The following is a 20,433-nucleotide window of genomic DNA, read 5'->3' on the forward strand; positions in this document are numbered from 1 at the left end:
CGTCGCGTCCAATCAACGCCGGCACCGCCGCGCCCCGCCGCGCGTCACAGCCAATCAGCTCCGCCGCCGCCCCCGGCCGGCGCGCCGGGGCCAATCAGCGCGGGCGCCGCTGGCGGCCGGAAGCGCGGCGCGGGCGGGCCCCGGGGCCATGGCGGGCCCCGAAGATGAGTTCTACGAGCGGTTTGCGGACGAGCTGGAGGTGCTGGCCGAGCTGGGAGGTGAGAGCTGCTGCGGTGCCCTGCCCGGGACCGGAGGCAGTAGCGGAAGAAGGGAGGGAAGGAGCGGGCCGGGGCCGGGCTTTGCGCGGGGCCCCGTGTGCCCACCGCCCCGTGGGTCGCCGCTCCGGTGACCGGCGGCATGGTGTAACGCCTCTTGCAGATGACCAATTCCCATTCGCCGGCCCCAGAATCTCCCAGTTCCGAGGTGTGAATCGGCCACCGAAGGAGCCCGAGCCCCCCGAAGACTTCATCGGAGGCAGCGACCCCGGGGACACCAGCTCCAGGAAGAGGGACCGGGGCTGTGACCCGCCCGGCCCCTCGCCACCGCCCGCAGCCCGCAGTAGGTTTGGCCCGAGCCAAGTCCGCAGCCCCTCTGGGTGCTGCTGACTCCCCACCCCGAGCTGAGGATCACCCTTCAGCCAACCATACTTCTTCTCTTCCTCCCGCCCTGATGTCTCTCACAGCCCCAAAGCCTAAGCGACAGCGCCTGGAGGCTGTTAAGAAGCTCAGCTTTGGTGTGGAGGATGAGTTGGCTCCTGATGTCCTCGGGGGTGGTGTACCAGAGTCACCTTCTGCTTCTCAGGCTTCCAGGTTGGCCACCTTCAACCTCATGTTTTGGCAGGTGTAGGGGGGGAAAGGGCCTTTGAACCCCACCTTCTGCTTCTCAGGCTTCCAGGTTGGCCACCTTCAACCTCATGTTTTGGCAGGTGTAGGGAGGGAAAGGGCCTTTGAACCCCACCTTCTGCTTCTCAGGCTTCCAGGTTGGCCACCTTCAACCTCATATTTTAGCAGAGGTGGAGGGGCTCAAGGGCTCTATCCTTCACCCCTGCTAAAGGAACTTGGAGATGAGTGGCATGGCCCCTCTGCAGACCACACCACCCTCCCAGAAGCGGGTCCTCAAGCGACCACCTGTTCTGGAGGACTACATCAATGTGACATCCACTGAGGGCACCAGGGTCTTCATGGTCCTGAGGGAGGACCCCTGCAGGACAGGGGTGGAGGTAAGGAGAGCTCTGGAGGCTGGAGTCGCTTCCATCCAGCTCAGGAGGGGATCTTTGGGGATGTTGGGGCTGGGTATAGGTGTGACCATCGTTGTGTGTCCTCTGCTCCTCACAGCTGCCCGATTCCCTGGGCTGGAACGCACGCAGGCCGCTCCATTTGCTGGGGGTGCCTTTCTCCTACCTGAAGGACCAAGTGGATGAAGAGGTATCACCTGTTCTACTGACCTTCCCATCTTTCCTTGTCACCCCTGGATAGCCACAGCATTGGGTCCTGAATCTCTGATCCCCCAGCTGAAGGTCAGTGGGGTGTCTCTGACCTCTCTCTTGCCCTTTTTGCGCTCAAGCGTCGAAGGCAGGTTTTGGAGACATCACAGCAGCTGACAGAGATCATAAACAGGTGAGACATTGGGATGAAATCCCACCTCTGTCCCTGCCTTGCTGATGAGATGCTCTGGTGGGTTACAGGTCTTGGGGACCTGCAAGTAAAGGAACCTCTTTGTCCTCATCCCAAATTTGAGATGTCTGGGTGTAATTCCCAGCCTTGCTCACACTCCTTGGGCAGTTTGGGCAACTTAGTTCTTCCTTGTAGTTGCCTTGAGAATGAGACCAGTGCTGAGACCCCAGAGCCCAGTGAGGAAGTGGAGCCAGCAGATGAGGAGGAGCCTGCACTTCATTGCCTCTGGGTGGACAAGTTCACTCCCCGGCGCTACATAGAGCTGCTCAGTGATGATGTGAGGTGCTAGGAGAGGTTGGGTTTGGGTGGTGTTAGCACATCTACAGCTCTTCCTTAATCCATTTAAGGAAGGTTCTCTGATGCTGCCTTTTACTGTGGGGCTTTGGAAGCACTGGCTGGGGGTTTTGGCTGTGCTTAGCCCTGGCTGGGGGCAGTCCTGGTGTGAGAGCTGAAGGCAGGGACCTTTCATATGTAGATTGTGGATCTTCAAATGAAAAAGAGATGATGAAAGGTGATCAAAGTAAGACAAAAGAGTTTGGGTGGGTTGCTGCATGGGGTGGTGGCCAAGTTGGGAAGGGAACCCACATTCCTAGGCTGTCCCAGTGAGATAGATACCACGTTGAAGCTGGGCATGCTGTTCCCTGGTTGGGGGTGGTGTGCCAGGTGCTCAAGATCTGTGTGGGCACGCATGCTCCGTGCTGCCTTCTTGGGCTCCCCTCCTTCCAAAGGCCATGCTGGGTTTTAAGCCATGAAAGAAAGGACTTCCTGTGTGTCCTTGGCTGGACCATGCTGAGATTTGACAGGGCCTTTGTTTCTTTCTTGTCCAACACATAGTACACAAACCGCTGCCTTCTGAAGTGGCTCAAGCTTTGGGACACGGTGGTGTTTGGGAAGGAGAAGGCTGTGAAGAAGGCCAAGCCCAGCACTGGAGCCCATCCTCCGTTCAAGGAGCAGCAAACTAAGTGGAAAACGAAAGTGCAGCTCACAGAGGAGATTCTGGAGGCTGAGCTGGACCAACACAAGAGACCCAAATACAAGGTGAGTGGGACAGGAAGCTACTATGGGGGGTGCCCTCTCCAATCCCCATCATCCTGCCACCAAGGTGAGGAGCAGGCTCTGTGCTTTCTCTTCTCTTCCAATACAGATGCAGGAGAAATTGGACTCCTTGTTACTTTGTAGAAAACACAGGGGGTTCTCATTTCTTCTTCTGCCTTGGTTTCAGTAGTGTGATAATGAGGGGAGAGGAAGAGATTTTCTTCAGGCAAATGAAATGGTTCAGTTGAGGAAAGACCTGCCCCGTTCAGCCTTTGTTAGAGGCTGGTTTTGGGTCTGGTACAGGGAGAACTTTGAGCTGGAGTTGTCCACATCTGGTGAAAAGCAACAATGCTCTAGTGCTGAAGGGAGCAGAGATAGCTCCAAGGCCAGTTTATAAACCTCAACCTGTCTAGTGAGAGGATATGAAAAAAGGGAAACAAAACCTGGATGCTGACCCTCAGAAATGGGGATATAGAATGGATTTTGTTCAGTCTTTTCTATCTGCCTGCAAACTTCAGCACAGGCACAGAGATGCTGCCAGATTGACTCCGTCACCTCCGAGAGGCTCTGTTACATCCTTCAGTGACTCTTCTCTCACTTCATCTGCTGACCAGTGCATTGTCTCCCAAGGGCTGAAGCAGACCAGTCTGCAGGCTGCAGTCCCATCTCCATGTGTGACTGCCTCAGTGGGCGCTGGAGGAAGCCCTTCCTGGCTGATGTAACTTCTCTGCTGCAGGTAGCTCTGCTCTGTGGTCCACCTGGCTTGGGAAAGACCACGCTGGCCCACGTCATCGCGAAGCACGCCGGGTACAACGCTGTGGAGATGAATGCCAGGTGAGTCTGTGCTGGCTGCCCACCTTGAGCTGGCCCCAGTGTCTGGTGGAGGTGGTGACTTGGTGAAAGTGATGCCGTTGTGGGGAGGTGCTCCCATACTGGAGGTGCTGCCGTGCTGGAAGTGATGCCATGCTGAATGCGGTGCCATGCTGGAGGAGGTTCCTTGCTGGGGCTCTGCCAGGGTGGAGATGATGCCTTGTTGGAGGCCACAGCAGCCTGGCACCAACTTGTCTTGCAGTGATGACCGCAGCCCTGAGGTTTTCAGAACCCGCATCGAAGCTGCCACCCAGATGAAGTCTGTGCTGGGTGCCAACGAGAAGCCCAACTGCCTGATCATCGACGAGATCGACGGCGCGCCTGCGGTACGCCCAGCCTGCCTCTGCCCACCTACTGCCCCTTCCTTAGTGCCCTCTTAGCAGCTCAGCCCAGGCTGGGAGCAGTTTCTTGCCTCTGAAGAGCAGGAATTCATCCTTTCTCTTCCTTTCTTTTATTTTAACCCAAGGCATCTATCAACGTTCTGCTGAACATCATCCAGCGAAAGGACGTGGAGGGCGAGGTGGCAGGTGGCACGGGCCGGAGGAGGCGGCGTGAGGGTGGTCTGCTGCTCAGGCCCATCATCTGCATCTGCAACGACCAGTTAGTACCTCCTGTGTGGCTGGGCATGGGTGGAAAGCTCTATCCAAAGTCAGGTGGCTGCTGCTGTCGGCCTCCAGCTGAAGCCTTCCTGTGCCAATTTGTCTGCCCTCAGACAGGCAGCTTGGAAATGCCTTATGAAAAGTGGAACTATGATGTGCCCAATTTTCCTGAACCCCTACAGGGGTTGTGTCTGCTGGAGTGACTGGCAGCTGGGTGTGAGTGTCCAGCTGAGCTTGTGCCTGCCCAAGTATGCACTGGTGTACAGGCAGCTGCTGAATCACACAGCTGTCTTTGAGTGAGTGCAGAGGAGGCCACAGCAATGATGGGAGGGCTGGAAGCCCTCTGCTGTTGGAGTTACTCAGTCTGGAGAAGAGAAGGCTCTGGGGAGACCTTCTGGTGGCCTTTCAGTACTGAAAGTGGCCATTCAGAATGCTAGGGACAGACTTTTGAGCAGGGCCTGTTGTGACAGGACAAGGGGTGATGCTTTAAACTGAAAGAAGGAGATTCAGACTAGAGAGAAGGAAGAAATCTGTTACAGTGTGGTACCCTGGGCCAAGTTGCCGAGAGAGGTGGGAGGTGCCCCATCCCTGGAGCAGATCAGGTTATCTAGGACTTTGAGCAACCTGCTGTAGTTGCAGATGTCCCTGCTGTGGGATAGGATCAGACTGGATGATCTTGAAAGGCCTCTTCAACCCAAATGAGTCTGGGATTCTATGACTGATAGCTGTGTTTGGGCAGCTGAGTCACTCAGGGCCCCCTATGCTTGCCTTGGCCAGGTACGTCCCTGCTCTCCGACCACTCCGGCAGCAATCGTTCCTGCTCAGCTTCCCTCGGACCTCCCCGTCCCGGCTCGCCCAGCGGCTCTGTGAGGTCAGATGTGGCTGAGGGCTCCTCTGTGTCCTCCTGGCCATCAGCTCCTCCCTGCTGACCCCCGTTCCCCTGCAGATCGCCCTGCAGCAAGGCATGCGGGCGGACGCGGGCGCGCTGCTGGCCCTGTGCGAGAAGACAGACAATGACATCCGCTCCTGCATCAACACCCTGCAGGTACTGCTGCTGCTGGCAGCTCAGGCACGTGGGCTTGCTGTGACTCCTTGGCTTGATCTGAGCTCAGATGGGGATGGAGGCAAAAACTGTGTCCCAGGCAGACCCCTAAAAAGTCATAGCATCATAGACTAGTTTGGGTTGGAAGGGACCTTTTGAAGTCATGCAGTCCAACCCCGCTGCAGTCAGCAGGGACATCTGCAGTTAGAGCAGGTTGTCCACCCTGTTCCCTTTTAACATACAAATGGAGGAGGAGTGAGGTGCTGCTGTCTCCAGCTTCCCTCCAAAGCAGTTAGCTGCTGTGGACATCCTCTCTCTCTCCACCCTGCCTGTGCCCCACGGCCCCTCGCTTGTTGTTGCAGTTTCTCCATAGACGAGGCCAGAAGGAGCTGAACATTCAGATGGTGCAGACAATGAAGATTGGCTTGAAAGACCAAAACAAAGGGCTGTTCTCCATCTGGCAAGAGATCTTCCAACTCCCAAGGGTCCCAAGGTAAAAAGAGGGATTTATTAAGTCTGCTGCGTGCTTGGGGCACTTTGCTTCATGGTATTCTTTGACCTGCTGGCAAGACCTGCCATGGAGAAGCCTGCAAGGTCCTGGAGAGCTGGTCCACCCTGCAGCAGACCTGGCTTCACCAGCAGATTCATGCTTCCAGGTGTTCTTTGGCCACTCTCTTTAGTGCCCCATAACTTGGCATCAGTATTGCCTTCAGTCCGGTTTGCAGGAATCTAAATGTTCCTTGTGTGTCCATTCAGGATCAGGACACCCTAAGCTCTTCTCTTTGGGCTCTCCTCAGGCACAGGGTAGGGATGGACCCCACTTTGCCAGCCCAGCTCCTGATGAATGATGGGGACCTGCCACACCTCGGTGGGCCAGCTGGCTTCACCGCATCCTCCCACCGCTTCCACCACATCCTGCACCTCGCCATCTCCTCAGGGGAGCAGGAGAAGCTGGCCCAGGTAGAGCAGCCAAGGGGGTGAGCCAAGCTCCTTGCCCTGCTGTGTCATGCTGGAGCTCAGTGGGGTGCTCTGGTGGGCCTGTCCACCTCGAGCCATGTCTAATGCTGAGCCTTCTTCCAGGGCCTGTATGAAAACTTCCTGAACATGAAGCTGCGGGACTCCAGTTTCAGCTCAGTGTGCTTGGCCCTGGACTGGTTGTGCTTCTCTGACCTGCTGAGCCGGGCTGTCCTGCATGGGCAGAGCTTCCAGCTGATGAGGTACCTGCCCTTCCTGCCCGTGGCTTTCCACCTGCTCTTCGCGGCCACCAGCATTCCCCGGCTCGCTTACCCCAGCAGTCACCACGAGGTGAGTACTGAGGAGGTCTCAGTGGCAGCCTGGCTCCAGCTGTCACCCACAAGGACGGCTGTGGTCACAGCCATGGCTGAGCTCTCCTTGCCCTCTCCACCCAGGCCTTGGCCAAGCTGAACCACATGCAGAACTTGGTGATGTCCATGGTGTCAGGCACCACAGCCAGTGCCCGCAGCCGTGCGGGACAGCAGCCGCTTGTCCTGGAGGTGCTCTGTCTGCTGCTGGACATCATCGCCCCAAAGCTGCGACCCGTGAGTGCCCACCTGCCCCCTCCTGTTGTAGGGACAGGCCTCCTGCTTGGGTGACATGTCCCCTCTGTAAACAGCCCCATGAGTGCTGGGTCACCATCCCTGCTGTTGCATCATCCAGGCTGAGCTATGCCAGACCTCTGTCCCAGCTTTGGGATCAGTTTGACATGGCAGCTGATGCAGCTGGAGGGACTGCTGAGGATGCAGTGCTGAGATTCACAGATTGATAGAATGTGTTGGGTTGAAGAGGACCTTAGAGATCATCCAGTTCCAACCTCCTTCCATGGCCAACCCCACTAGAGCAAGTTGCTCAAGGCCTCATCCAGCCTGGCCTTGAACATCTCCAGTGAGGGAGCGTCCACAGCCTCCCTGAGCAACCTGTTCCAGTGTCTCACCATCTTCACACTTTACCCTCCTTGTAAAGAATTTCTCCTTAATCTCCAACCTAAATCTACCAATGCCCAACTGATGGGCATTGGTGTCCTGCACCTCCTGGACCCCTGCACTGTGAGTGGACTTGGCTGAGCAGTCTCCTTCCAGCAGCTGGTTCAGGTGGTTACACTGGGTGCATCTGTCTGAAGAGACTGTCTCTGCTCTCTGAAGAATGTGGGTCCCTAACAGGAAACTCAACCTCACAAATATTAACTGTCCTCATGTTGGGCTAATTGCAAGGAAGAAATTTCCTACAGTGAAGGTGATGAGACCCTGGCCAGGGCTGCCCAGAGAGGTGGGAGATGCCCTATCCCTGGGACCATGCTATGCCAGGTTGCCTGGGGCTCTGAGCAGCCTGCTGTAGTTGCAGATGTCCCTGCTGACTGCAAGAGGTTGGACTGGATGACTTTGAAAGGTCCCTTCCCACCCAAACCAGTCTGGGATTCTATACAGAATCAAACCTCATGCTTGGAAGTAATGATGGGTTAGTGATGTTCTCCCCTCACTGGGCTCCCCAGGTGAACACTCAGCTCTACAGCCTGAAGGAGAAGCAGCAGCTGGCAGACCTGGTCAGCACCATGCTGGCCTACAACCTCACCTACCACCAGGAGCGCCTGCCTGAGGGCCAGTATGCCTACAGGCTCGACCCGTAAGTCGTGGGGTCACCAACCATGGTGCTTGGAAGAGACTTTGTTGGAGTCACTGAGGCCAACTGGGAACCCTGCCAGGTCACTGCTAAACCATGGCCCTCAGCTTTGAAACCCCTCCAGGGCTGGGAACTCCACCCTGGGCAGCCTGGGCCAGATCTTGGCACCCCCTGTGGGGAAGAAATTGTTCCTAAGTCCCAAGGCTGAGAAGAAGGTTTAGAATCAGAAGTGAGAACAGGGAGTTTGAGCCCAAAAGCATAGTGGCATTGAGCTGTTTTCTTGCAGCTAGAGCTCAGAGCTTTCTCCAGTGATGGCAGCAGGGTTGGCATGAGCTGCCCATGCTGGGGTGGCTGTGGGGAGCTGACTTTCTCTGATGGCAGCTCTGCTTGTCTACCTCATTCTTTTGAAGGAGAGGCCCAGCAGCTGGAGTGGGGCTGGTTTTGCTTTAATGGAATTAAAGGGAAGGAAGCAGCTGCCTTTAGAACTGACAAAAGAGGGACCAAATCTGCTGGGACCTGATGGCAGCAGGACAGGGCAGGTCCACCTGGGCGTGTTGCGCACAGAAGGTCACTGTCACCATGGTGGCATTAACAGCTGTCCATAGCTCAGCTGGAATCTCACTGTGCTTTGAACAGAGATGGAGCTGGAAATGCTCCTCAGGCTTCAGTGAAGCAGTGCAGACCACACCACAGCTCAGAGCAATGCTAATGTCTTCCTGGTGCAAAGTTAATTAGAGGAATTAGCTTCTGTTAACTCAAGCAGTTGTATCCAATTATACACAAGAGCTTTATTTATCACTTTATTTCCCTTCATGGAAAGGCCTTTGGGAACAGCTGCAGGGAGCCATCATCCCCTGCCCTCCCCAAACTGGGCTGTGCCACCAAAATGTGGCCATGGGGAAACCGTGGCACAGAGGGGGGCACATGGCACAAGCAGGGATGTTGTGTGCATGAAGAGGAATGTGGCCAGCAGGGCCAGGGAGCTTCTCCTGCCACTCTGCTCTGCCCTGGGGAGGCTACAGCTGGAGTAGGGTGTCCAGTTCTAGGCTGCCCAGTTCAAGGACAGGAAAGTACTGGAGAGAGTCCAGTGGAGAACACAGAGATGCTGAGGGTCCTGGAGCATCTCTCTGAGGAGCAAAGGCTGAGAGCCCTGAGGCTGTTGAGCCTGGAGAAGAGCTGCCCCAGAGGGCATCTGAGCAATGCTCAGCAAGAGCTAAAGGATTGCTAAAGAGCAAGAGGTTGGGGCCAGACACTTGTCAGTGGCAGGGCAAGGGGCAGGGAGCACAAACTGGAACTCAGGAGGTTCCATCTGAACAGGAGGAGGAACACTTTGCTGTGAGGGTGCTGGAGCCCTGGAGCAGGCTGCCTGGGGAGGTTGTGGAGTCTCCTTGTCTGGAGAGCTTCCAAACCCAGCTGGGCATTGTGACCCTGGGCAAGCTGCTGGTGGGTGCCCCTGCTTTAACAGGGGGGGTTGGACTGACTGATGTCCAGAGGTCCCTTCCAACCCCCACCAAGCTGGAATTCTGTTGCTTTTTATAAGTTCTGAGCCTATTTCCTGGCCACACACAGCCAGGATGGGGAGCATAGTGGCACCTCTGAGTCACATCCCAGCCTCTCTTGGGCAAACAAAGCTGTTGCTGGCAGCAAAACCTGTGTTTGCTCTTCAAAACGTTTTAAACTAGAGCTTTGACATCTGATTTTTGGGTGTCTGCAGTGCCCTCGACTTTGCTCTCTTTATTTTAAGAGGATGATGCTTAGTGTGGATGACACAGTAGCAGACAGGCTGCAGGGCAGGGATGCCATCCAGAGGGACCTGGACAGGCTGCAGAGGTGGGCACAAGCCCACTCGTGAGGTTCAACAAGACCAAGTGCAAGGTCCTGCAGCTGGGTTGAGGCAATCCCAATCATAACTACAGGCTGGGCAGTGAGTGGCTGGAGAGCAGCCCTGAGGAGAGGGACTTGGGGGTGCTGCTGGATGAGAAGCTCAACATGAGCCAGCAGTGTGTACTTGCAGCCCAGAAAGTCAAGCAGAGCCTGGGCTGCATCAGGAGAAGTGTGGGCAGCAGGGCATGAGAGGTGATTCTCTCCCTCTACTCTGCTGAGACCCCACCTGGAGAACTGCATCCAGTTCTGGAGCCACTATGACAAGAGGGATGTGGAGATGCTGGAGTGTGTCCAGAGAAGGGCCAGGAGGATGCTCAGAGGGCTGCAGCAGCTCTGCTGTGAGCACAGACTGAAAGAGGTGGGGCTGTTCAGTCTGCAGAAGAGGAGGCTCCCAGGTGACCTTCTTGTGGCCTTCCAGGATCTGATGGGGGCCTCCAAAAAAGCTGGGGAGGGACTTTTTAGGATCTCAGGGAGTGAGAGGACTGGGGGGAATGGACCAAAGCTGGAGGTGGGTAGGTTCAGGCTGGATGTGAGGAGGAAGTTGTTGAGCATGAGAGTGGGGAGAGGCTGGAATGGGTTGCCCAGGGAGGTGGTTGAGGCCCCATGGATGGAGGTGTTTAAGGCCAGGCTGGCTGAGGCTGTGTGCAGCCTGCTGTAGGGTAGGGTGTCCCTGCCCATGGCAGAGGGGTTGGAACTAGATGATCCTTGTGGTCCCTTACAACCCTGACTGATTCTATGATTCTAAACCTGAGCCCTTCCCAGCTGACAGAGGAAGTGGCTCAGCTGCCTCCTGTCTGCTGGGGCTGCGCCTGAGCTGTTGCTGTGCTGCAGCAAACCCAACTCCAGACCTTCTGTTCCAACCTTGTTAAGAACAAAACTGCTCTGATTAACTGAAATTAGTGTTCCTGGCCATCCCTCAAGACCAGAGCTGCCTGCGGGCACCTCGGGGTTCACGTGAAGGGTTGTGGTGCCACTGCTGCCCAAGCTGTGATGCGCCTGTGGCTTTTTGAGGACAATCTGCTCAGCCTGCAATTTCCTCTTGCATTAAACCTGAGGTTTCAAAGCCTGTAATCCCCCCTAAGTGCCCATTCAGCTGACATGTCCTGCAGCAGCATAGCTCCATGTGCCCATCCCTGCCCACTGGGCTCTTGGAGAGGGCAGCAGTGGGGGAGCTGAGGCACCATTGTAGAGGCGCAGGATGGTTTGGGTTGGAAGAGACCGTAATGATCGTTTAGTTCCAACCCCTCTGTCATGAGAAGGGACAGCTCCCACTAGAACAGGCCTCATCCAGGCTCAAGGCCTCATCCAACCTGGCCTTGAACACCTCCAGGGAGGGAGCATCCACAACCTCCCTGAGCAACCTGTGCCAGTGTCTGCCCACCCTCCCTGTACAGAATTCCCTTGTGACCAAGATCATACCAAGAGGGTCGGTGGGCTGGGGCTGAGAGCCTGGCAGGTCTCCCTGTGCTTGGCTCAGGCTGCAATTTTGCTTCCTGCTGTTTTGATTTGCATTATTGATTGATTTGCTCTGCTTCCCCTGCTGCATGGTGCAGGAATGTGGAGGATGTCTGCCGATTCCCAGAGCTTCCAGCTCGCAGGCAGCTGACCTACCAGGCCAAGCAGCTCATTGCCAGGGAGATTGAGCTGGAGAAGATGAGGAGGACAGAGGCTTTGCTGCAGGCACGGAACCTGCCTGAGGTAGGGAGGTGCTGATGGTGTCCTCTTGGTTCCTGGGTTGGGATTAAGTCCTTAGGGTTGGTGTGGGGGATGTGGGCTTTCCAAAGCAGCCGTTTCTGCAAATGGAAATCTAGGATTAACCTCCCTCCCCCCACCAATCCCAGCCATCTGCTTGCACATCTGCCTGTGGGCAGCACATCTGTGGCGTGCCCAAAGGGCTCAGCTTTCTCCAGGAGTTCTGGAAAGGCTGGCCCGGAGTGAAGGCTTTAAACCCTTCAGTTCCAGTGAGAGAGGTGGAATTTTAGTTCACTTGGCTGTGATTTCTGTGTCCATGAGGGACCTGTGCTGCTCTCTCCTATCAGCACGTTGCCCTTCGTGCATCACTTCCATCCTCCCAAAGGCCCTGAGAGTAGCAGAGTTACTCTGCCCCCTCCCAAAATCACAGAATGCCAGGTTAGAAGGGACCCCAAGGATCATCTGATCCCAACCTTTCTAGGTGATAGTAAAGTTGAAATGATCTGGCTCTACATGCAGAAGGCAGGAGAAGGTGGAAGTGGGTGGAAAAGGCTGAAAAGCAGCTCAGGTGTAGCTGGTGCCTGCCCTGCCCTGGTGCTGTGTGGAAAATTAATCCCAAGAGCCCCTTCTTGCAGCAGGAGAGCTCTCGAGGGGGATGCATGGTGCAAAGAGAAGCTGCAAGAACATCTCTGAAGGCTGCTTGTTTATGTGGTGCCAACCATGATGTCCCAGGGAGGGGGTAGCAGACACACGTCTGAAGTGCTGCTGGGGGCTGAGAATGGTAACAAAGTCCTTGCCAAGTCGTTTGGGTGCTGTAATCAAACCCAGCAGCTTGCAGAGGGGGGCTGAAGGCATGTGTGACATAGGCTGGGGAGGGATGCCCAAACCTGCAGCTCCTGAGGGGGCCCTCACTCAGGTCTCTGCCCTCCACAGGAGCCTGAGAATGGTGTCAGGGAGCCAGGGGACACCAGGCAAACTGGGACCCGCAACCACCAGCGGCGCCTGGAGCACATCGTGCGGAGAGCAGCAGTGGAGGACAAGGTGGGAGGCTGCAGGTCACAATCCTAGAATGGGTTGAAGGGACCTTGAAGATCATCCAGTTCCAACCCCTGTGTCATTGGCAGGGGCACCTCCCACTAGAGCAGGCTGCTCAAGGCCTCATCTAGCCTGGCCTTGAATGTCTCCAGGGAAGAGGCATCCGCAGCCTCCCTGGGCATCCTGCTCCAGTGTCTTCCCCACCCTCACTGTCAAGGATTTCTTCCTAATCTCCAGTCTCAATCTCACCTCTCCCAGCTCAAATCCTTTGCCCCTTGTCCTGTCACTACAATCTCTTGCCAGAAGTCCCCTCCCCAGCCTGGAAGGCTGCTCTAAGGTTTCTTTCTCTTCTCCAGGCTGAACAACCCCCAACTCTCCCAGCCTGTTCCCGTAGCAGAGATGCTCCAGCCTCTGATCATGCCTGAGTTGCCCCCTTGGCTGCTTGAAACTTGCTGTCTCCTTTGCTGTTTTGTGTATTTTTGGTCCACTTTCTTTCAACAGAACTTCACCAGGTGTCCTGTCAACACATCTTTGGGTTTATAGCAGGGAAATGCACTCGGTCTGGATGACAATTACAGTTTTCAGGGACTGAGGAAGAAAAAGATGTGGATGTTTGGGCAAAAAATGACTGAATTCTGACTCTCTGGAAGCTGCTGAGTAGGGGAGATAGGTGCATAGGGGTTTTGTTGGGGGGAGCTGCAGGAGAACAGTCCATCTTCTGCAGGTGCAGCAAGTGAGCTGGGTTGGTCCCATCTCAAAGGGAGCTAGAGGTGGTCCCCTACCACCAGTGCTTTCTGTGGGCTCAAAGTTGACTTTCCCCACCCGGTTTTGAATGCAGTTTGCATTTTCCTGAGGCAGTTGGACCCTTTCTGCAGGATTTGCATTCAGTTCTTACTCAGTGGCTTCCTCCTGCACCAGGTGCTCCAAGGGGGAAGGGGCTGGTGCAGCCCTGGGTGTGGGGTGACAGCAGCATAGCCATCACCCTACAGCCAGGGCTCCTCTGAATGCCTTAAACACAACTTAGGGCTTACTTAGCTTCAAACTGGGCAGAGCTGAGTGGTATCACTGGGCTCTGGCCCCGTACTAAGCTGCCAGGTTGAAGCTGGGTTTGCTCTTGCTTGTCTCCAAACATGACCATGCTCACCTTCTGCTTTGCACAGCCTGAGACGGACTTCTTCGGGCGGCCACTTCAGCAGCAGGTGTCCACCACTCTGGGTAGGTGGCAGAGGGACAGACAGGGTGGTCCCAGCCCAGGGTTGGTGGCAGAGGGATAGGGTGGGCATGAATGATAGCAGATAGGTGGCAGAGGGACAGGGTGGTCCAAGCCCAACGTTGGTGGCAGAGGGATAGGGTGGGCATGAATGGTAGCAGATAGGTGGCAGAGGGACAGGGTGATCCCAGCCCAGGGTTGGTGGCAGAGGGATGGGGTGGGCATGAGTGGTAGCAGATAGGTGGCAGAGGGACAGGGTGATCCCAGCCCAGGGTTGGTGGCAGAGGGGTAAAGTAGCCTCACTTCCTTTGTGGTGGTGGAGGGATGAGGGGACCGTGAGTGGCCCTGGCCCTTCATGGGTGGCAGAGAGACAGAGTGGCTGTGGGTGCTCCCAGAGGGTCTCTGCATTTTCAGTGCTCAGACCCCACACAGGTACCCAAACAGGGTCTCTGTCCCTAAGCTCTGTAACCTAGGCCACGTGGGTGAGGCAGGGAGGGGCTGTTGAACAAAAGGACTCTGCCACAGCAGGTGAGGAGGTGCCTGTGGGCAGGTTGGTGGGTTCTGGAAGCATCCAGAGGTGCAGCAGATCCCCTGAGCTGGGGGGCCTGGGTGTGGGTACCTCAAGGGTTTGCGGGAGCATCAGCTCTGCCCGCGCAAACCCCTGCTGTGCCCCGTAGCAGCCTGGACACAGGTTGTAACGGTCAAGTTAACAGTTTCTGCAAGTTTTTAACCTAGATCTTCCCTCCTCCAGCTCCTCAGGCCCCCAAGGAGGAGTCACTTGAGAGCCAGATAGGGAAGGCCGTGGGCAAGAGCGACGTCTGGTTCCGATTCAACGAGGGAGTGTCCAACGCTGTCAGGAGGAACATCTACATCAGGGACCTGCTCTAGCAGGGCAGGCATGGACCTGAAGCTGTGGGTCAGCAGCATCCTGGTTGAGTTGTTGGAGGTTTGTTATTTGTACCTTAGCACCCCCTTAACTTTGTTTAAAAAGAAAAGCACCAAAATAAAATCTCTCTCTTAAAAAACAAAAGAACCAACCCAAGCCCCAACCAGGTCACCAAGTGTTGTTCTGTTTATTTCACTTAGAAACCTGCAGTTGTATTTTACCTGCTCCTACAGTGTTACAAAAGAATATTTCAAGTGGCTGAAAGTCTTTAACTAGAAAAAGTTTGGGGGTTGCCTTTTTGTTGTTGTTGTTGTTGTCTGAGGGGTTTATTTTTTTGCCTTTACAGGCTGAAAACTCAACCTGTTGGACGTGGCAGAGGCTGTGATTGGAAACTGCAGCTAAACCTAGGGGGAATCTTTGCTGTTCCTAGCCCCCACCCCCTCTGTGCTGTCCTCATGTCCCCTCTCTATAAAAAAAGCAACGTTTCTACTGCTATAAATAAGAGCAGCTGAAGGCAGGCAGAGGGTTAGTTTGGGTACTGCTTGGGAAGCTAGCTAATAAAAAAGTACATTCAGCTTGGGGAGGGGGGCACAGGAGCTGGTGCTGAGCGGGGTGCTGGGCTCTCAGAGGATGGTGCATTTGCCTTTCTCCACCCAGGGGTTGTTTTTCATCAGCTCTGGGTTCAAGAAGGGATCTTCTGGAATGCCATCCTCGATCCATTTGACGAACCTGTGGGGAAGGGGTTGGAGGGGTGGGCACAGCTGCAGCCCGTGGTGGCTGCATGAGGCACCCCCAGCATTTTCATGGAATCATAGAATCAAGCAGGTTGGAAGAGACCTCCAAGCTTATCCAGTCCAACCTATCACCTAACCCTTCTAATTAACTAAACCATGGCACTAAGTGCCTCATCCAGCCTCCTCTTAAACACCTCCAGGGATGGTGACTCCACCACCTCCCTGGGCAGCCCATTCCAATGCCAATCACTCTCTCTGACAACAACTTCCTCCTAACATCCAGCCTAGACCTCCCCTGGCACAACTTGAGACTGTGTTCCCTTGTTCTATTTTGGAGAACCAGAGAACTGTTTGGCTTGGAAAAGACCTCCAAAATCTCCCAAGTCTGACCAGCAACCCAATGCCACCCTGCCCACGAAAACGTGTCCCCTCAGGTCCCATGGCCTCACGTTTTTGGTGTCTCCACCACCTCCCTGGGCAGCCTGTTCTGATCCCTGACTGCTCTTGCAGCAAAGATGCTTTTCCCACTCTCCAACCTAACCCTCCCTTGGCACAGTCTCAGGCCACTTCCTCTCATTTCTAGCACTTGATACTAGGAAGAGGAGACCAAACCCACCTGGGTCCAGCCTCCTTGCAGGGAAGGCCACCAAAAGGTCTCCCCTCAGCCTCCTTTTCTAGCTAAACACCCCCAGGTCCCTCACCTCCTCGCCAGACCTGCTCTCCAGACCCCACACCAGTTTTTTTTTCCCACTCTCATCTCCAACCTCCTCTCAGGGAGTTGTAGAGCACAAGCAGGTCTCCCCTCAGCCTCCTTTCTGTTTTGTCACCCTCTTTGAGGGACAAGGAACAAGAGACACAGGGCAGGGGCTGTGTAGAAGCAAAATGGGGGAGGTGCCCTGCTGTATCCGGGATGAATCCTGCTCTAGTGGGGAGCAGTATTGAGGTACACCCTGCTCTGGGGTGCAGTGATGTTGGATTGCATCCTCCTCTGCAAGGCAAAGGAAGAGGGAGGCCATAAGTGGTACCAGGTAGGTGACAGGACAGGATAGCTCCAGACCTGGGGTGGTGGCAAAGGGTTAGGGTGGCAATAAGTGGTACCAGGTAGGTGACAAGGGGGTAGGGTGGCCATAAGTGGTAGCAGGTAGGTGACAGGACAGAATAGCTCCAGTCCTGGGGTGGTGGCAAAGGGATAGGGTGGCAATGGGATAGGGTAGCAATAAGTGGTGCCAGGTAGGTGGCAAAGGGATAGGGAAGCCATAAGTGACACCAGAGGGGTGGTTCCAGCTGTGGGTAAGTGGCAGAGGGACGAGGTGGTGTTAGCTCCAGGTAGGTGTTGGGGTGCAGTGTGTTCTGGTGGGCACAGAAGTTGGGGAGCACTATGTCCCAGGGCACCAGCAGCCGTGCACCCAGCTGGTGTTTGGAGCTCAGCACAGCCTAGGTTGACTCCAAGCCCTTTGTCCTCCCCGTTTGTGGCTGCCCTGTGCTGCTGGCACAGGGGTCAGCCCCAGGTTGCACTTTACATTTGATTTGCTGAAGTTGCTCTCTTTTTTTTGGTCCTCTTTTCTAAGAGGCCAGTGAGAGATGGGCCCACAGAATGGGCTAACTGCTGGGGTGTCCCCAGCCCCTTCTACTTCAGCTCACTCTGAGGTACAGACCAAGGAGGGGAAATTTCTGCCTGTGACTATTCTACAGGCTGAAGCCTTCTCAGCTCTGCATAGTGGGGGGATTCTGCACAGTCCCCTGGAGCCATGTCCAGGACACCAATGGAGCTTGAGTGGCTGGAAAAGAGTTGGCACAGGGTGTGGGGGGGTTTGCAGAAAGGATGATGAACCCTCTGTGGTCACCAGCACTGGTGGAGCTCCTGCCACAAGGGCTTGAAGAACCATTAAAGGAGAGATGAGGGATTTTTTTCTTCCCCCTTACTTGGGAGCCCTCAGGGATTTGGAGGAGAATGTTGGGTCTGTCTGTGGGGTGGAGAGAAGCCAGGACTTGCTCGTGGGGGTGCAGGGATGGGAGCAGGGTGGGCACACACTCACTCAGGTATTGTCTTGGAGGACATCTCCCGTTTGTAGGCCAGCTGGTACTTCAGGCTCTCCACCTCCTTCTTCCACTGAGGGAGGTCCCACTCGTCCATGGCTGCAGCAGGGGGCTCTGTGGGGCTGCAAAGGAGGACATCAGTGCCATATCCCATCAGAACACTCTGTCCTGACCCCCCCCCCCCCCCCCCCCCCCAGCTCTATTCCCCCCTCCCAAAGAAATGGTCCTCCAGGATGGGGACAGCATTGCCACCATGCTCTAAGTGAGGCTTCTAACCTCACAGTGGAGCAGGTCCTGCAGCTTTTGGGGTTGTTCTCATGAGGCAATGGCTGCACTTACCTGCAGGTCAGGGGAGCAGCTGGGCACGGGGTGGGTGAACTCTTGTAGCTGTGCTGTGGTCGTGGCACATGCAAAACCTAAGGACCTGGCCAAATTTGACTGCAATTTGGATGGTGGTGTTTGGGGTGGAGCAAGGCAAAAAGCAAGCAGAGGCAAGCTGGGGCATGGGCAGGTGTCCAGCTTTCTCCTGCCTGGCTGTGAGTGGGGCCAGCAGGGATTTTAGGCTGGGCAGAGCTCTAGAAAAGGCTCACATGGATGCTCACCTCTGATCTGGGGAGCAAGACACACACTCATGCACCTCCTCTCACCCTCCCTGCCCCAGCAGTGGGCCTGGCTGCTGGCTAAGGGTGGGGATGTGTGTGATGGGGAAACTGAGGCACAGCATCTAAGCCACGACCGTAGTTGCATGAGGCTTTTTTTGAGCACTCATCTCCCTCTGTCACCCCAAAAATCTGCAACACAAGGAGACCTTCCCCTGCCCATGGCTGGCCTTGAGCCCAGACCCTCTGGCACGCAGAGCAGCACCCAGCAGCAGTGGCTGAACCCCAGGGATGCTCACATGTCCCATCCTGCACCCCAGTGCAAGGGTTGGAGGGAGGCAGAAAACCACTCACACACCAGCAGGGCTGGGCAGCTGCACGGACTGCTCCTCTCCAGCTTCTCCCCAGAGCATCCCTTGGAGCAAACATCAGCCCCAGGAGAAGGATCAGCACCCAGCACCCACCACCCCCTGCACCCCCAGTCGGGCTCTGGTGCCGGCTGGTGGCTCTTTTGGAGGTAAATGAGGACCAGCACCCCCCCATCCCTACCCCAGCCACCCCAGGAGCATCCCAGCACCGTGGCTGAGCCTTCCACTTACCTCGGCTGGAGAAGCTGTTAGCGTGGAGCCGGCGGCCGCGTCCGTCCGCACCGTCCGAGTGAGTGTCCCTGGCCTTGCCCACGCCGCCGGCTCTGCCCTCGCTGGTGCCCAGCCCAAATCCTCTCTCTAATCTATTAATGCAGGGCTGCTCCAGCTGCCTCCAGCACAGCAGGAGCCGGATAATGCCAGCGTCCTCCCCACTGCCCCCACCCCCCTCTGCTCTCCGGGGATTTGGCTCCGCTGAGCGCCCGGGACGGAGGCAGCCTCCTGGTACCCGCGGCTGCCGAAACGGGGTTAGCCCAGCATCCCGCGTGGCCCTAAGGGATCCAAGTTGGGGGTGGGAACATGTAGTGGGACACAGCAGCACCCCCAGGGAGGTCCTTACTGCTGCCTGCATCCCTGGCTGCTTTCCTGCCTGTATCCATGCTCGCGTTCCTGTAGCATCCCTGCCTGCATCCTTGCCTCTAACACTGATGGTGTCCCTGGCTGTATCCCTGCCAAATCCAGCCACCCCCTGGCTTCCTCAGATTTCTTCCTGCTGACTCGGGGGAGGGGGTGGAGGAAGGGAGGGGGTACCTGAGAAGAAGTTAGTTAAGAAAAGGGGAGAAAGAGAAAAGCTGAAGGCAGAAAGAGAGCAGATGGAGCCTGACCATGTGGCAGGTGAAGGGCAGGGTCAGCAGGAGGGGCAAAGAGCAAGAGCATTACAAAAAAAATGGTGTGCGACTTGGAGGGAGGGGTAAAAGCTGCTCAAAGGCAACCCCCACCTGGCTCCAGCCTCCTTTCAGGGAGCTGTAGAGAGCCAGAAGCTCTTCCCTCAGCCTCCTTTTCTCCAGCCTGAACAACCCCAGCTTGCTCAGCTGCTCCTCACCAGATCTCTTCTCCAGTGCTCTTCTCTAGACCTGCCCCAGCTCTTCAATGTCCTTAGAGTGAGAGGTCCAAAACATATCATATCAAACCTCATTTGTCATATCCTGTTTGTAACATGCCTTACAGCTATTATAGAGACTCATAGAATCACAGAATCTTTCAGGCTGCAAAAGACCCCCTGGGCTCATCAGGTCCAACCATAACTCCCCTCTAGCAAGTGGCCACATTGCTAAGCACCACCTCTAACCACCTTCAGGGATGGTGACTCCACCACCTCCCTGGGCAGCCTGTCCCAATACCTGACCACTCTTGCAGCAAATAAATCATTCCTAACATCCAAACTAACCCTCACCTGGCACAATTTCAGGCCATTTGCTCTCCTGACATGGGAGAGAAGAGACCAACCCCCCCCACACCTGGTTCCAACCTCCTTTCAGGGAGTTACAGAGAGCAATGAGGTCTCTCCTCAGCTTCCTCTTCTCCAGACTAAACACTCCCACTCCTCTCAGCTGCTCTTCATCAAATCTGCTCTTCACCAGCTTTGTTGCCCTTCTCTGGACGTGCTCTCTATGTTATGTGGCTGCAGCAGAGACAGAGAATGCTGTAGCTAGATCTATCCAGATGGCACAGCTCAAGACAGCTATAGATGAGGTAGATACAGGAGGTCTCTCCCAGTAAGCCTTTACAGCACCACCCCACCAGCCCCATCTCTCTCATGCAGGAGGCTGATCCCCCACACCATCAACCTGGGCACAGGCAAAGCCCCACCAGCCTCTGCACCAAGCAGAGGGAAGCAGGATGGTGCTGAGCTGGGCTTCTCTCCCAGCCCTTGGCCTCTTCAGGTGATCAATTTCCTTAAGAGCCTCCTGGAGCCAGCATCCCTCCATCCTCCTCCAGGAGAGGATGTTGGAACCTGGGCCTTGGCCAGGGATCGATGGAGCTCTTTGGGGCTGAGCCCTCAGCCCGTTGCAGCCACAGCAGGAGGTTTGTCCACCCCCAGGACACCACAAATGGGGTGAGTTTGTATTGCATCACCA

At 55.8% G+C, this 20,433-nt stretch overlaps 2 protein-coding genes across 3 annotated transcripts; one reads left to right on the forward strand and one right to left on the reverse strand.

Moving 5' to 3' along the window:
* Nucleotides 1–130: 130 nt before the first annotated feature.
* CHTF18 (chromosome transmission fidelity factor 18) lies at nt 131–15,059 on the forward strand. 2 transcript variants are annotated; one of them, XM_064153514.1, is made up of 22 exons: nt 131–218; nt 379–558; nt 683–809; nt 1,054–1,219; nt 1,335–1,424; nt 1,564–1,616; nt 1,809–1,950; nt 2,508–2,711; nt 3,445–3,542; nt 3,781–3,904; nt 4,045–4,178; nt 4,955–5,048; nt 5,124–5,222; nt 5,582–5,712; nt 6,017–6,179; nt 6,300–6,524; nt 6,629–6,778; nt 7,726–7,856; nt 11,291–11,435; nt 12,363–12,470; nt 13,625–13,679; nt 14,426–14,735. In XM_064153514.1, exons 1-22 carry the CDS (start codon nt 149–151, stop codon nt 14,560–14,562), a joined length of 2,826 nt encoding a protein of 941 aa, XP_064009584.1. In that variant the 5' UTR covers nt 131–148; the 3' UTR covers nt 14,563–14,735. The 2 variants fall into 2 exon arrangements, 1 of the variants encoding a protein (XP_064009584.1); XR_010304556.1 differs by lacking the exons at nt 131–218; nt 379–558; nt 683–809 and adding an exon at nt 14,907–15,059 and having other exon boundaries at nt 947–1,219; nt 14,426–14,620.
* Nucleotides 14,724–19,031, reverse strand: GNG13 (G protein subunit gamma 13). The gene is made up of 3 exons (XM_064153516.1): nt 18,530–19,031; nt 17,331–17,453; nt 14,724–15,289 (listed from the first exon to the last, which is right to left on the reverse strand). The coding sequence occupies exons 2-3, from the start codon at nt 17,426–17,428 to the stop codon at nt 15,184–15,186; spliced, it is 204 nt and encodes a 67-aa protein (XP_064009586.1). The 5' UTR covers nt 17,429–17,453; nt 18,530–19,031; the 3' UTR covers nt 14,724–15,183.
* Nucleotides 19,032–20,433: the final 1,402 nt, after the last annotated feature.

Source organism: Pogoniulus pusillus, chromosome 13, assembly GCF_015220805.1.
Source record: "Pogoniulus pusillus isolate bPogPus1 chromosome 13, bPogPus1.pri, whole genome shotgun sequence".
NCBI lineage: Eukaryota > Metazoa > Chordata > Aves > Piciformes > Lybiidae > Pogoniulus > Pogoniulus pusillus.

What these genes read in the sequence shown, in the direction of transcription:
- GNG13 (XM_064153516.1), bottom strand. Translation starts at nt 17,428, where the DNA reads ATGGACGAGTGGGACCTCCCTCAGTGGAAGAAGGAGGTGGAGAGCCTG. An exon ending in TCCTCCAAGACAATACCTGA is followed by an intron (nt 15,290 to 17,330) that starts GTGAGTGTGTGC and finishes CCTTCCCCACAG; the next exon opens with GTTCGTCAAATGGATCGAGG.
- CHTF18 (XM_064153514.1), top strand. Translation starts at nt 149, where the DNA reads ATGGCGGGCCCCGAAGATGAGTTCTACGAGCGGTTTGCGGACGAGCTG. An exon ending in ACCCCAGCAGTCACCACGAG is followed by an intron (nt 6,525 to 6,628) that starts GTGAGTACTGAG and finishes CTCTCCACCCAG; the next exon opens with GCCTTGGCCAAGCTGAACCA. An exon ending in GAGCAGCAGTGGAGGACAAG is followed by an intron (nt 12,471 to 13,624) that starts GTGGGAGGCTGC and finishes TGCTTTGCACAG; the next exon opens with CCTGAGACGGACTTCTTCGG.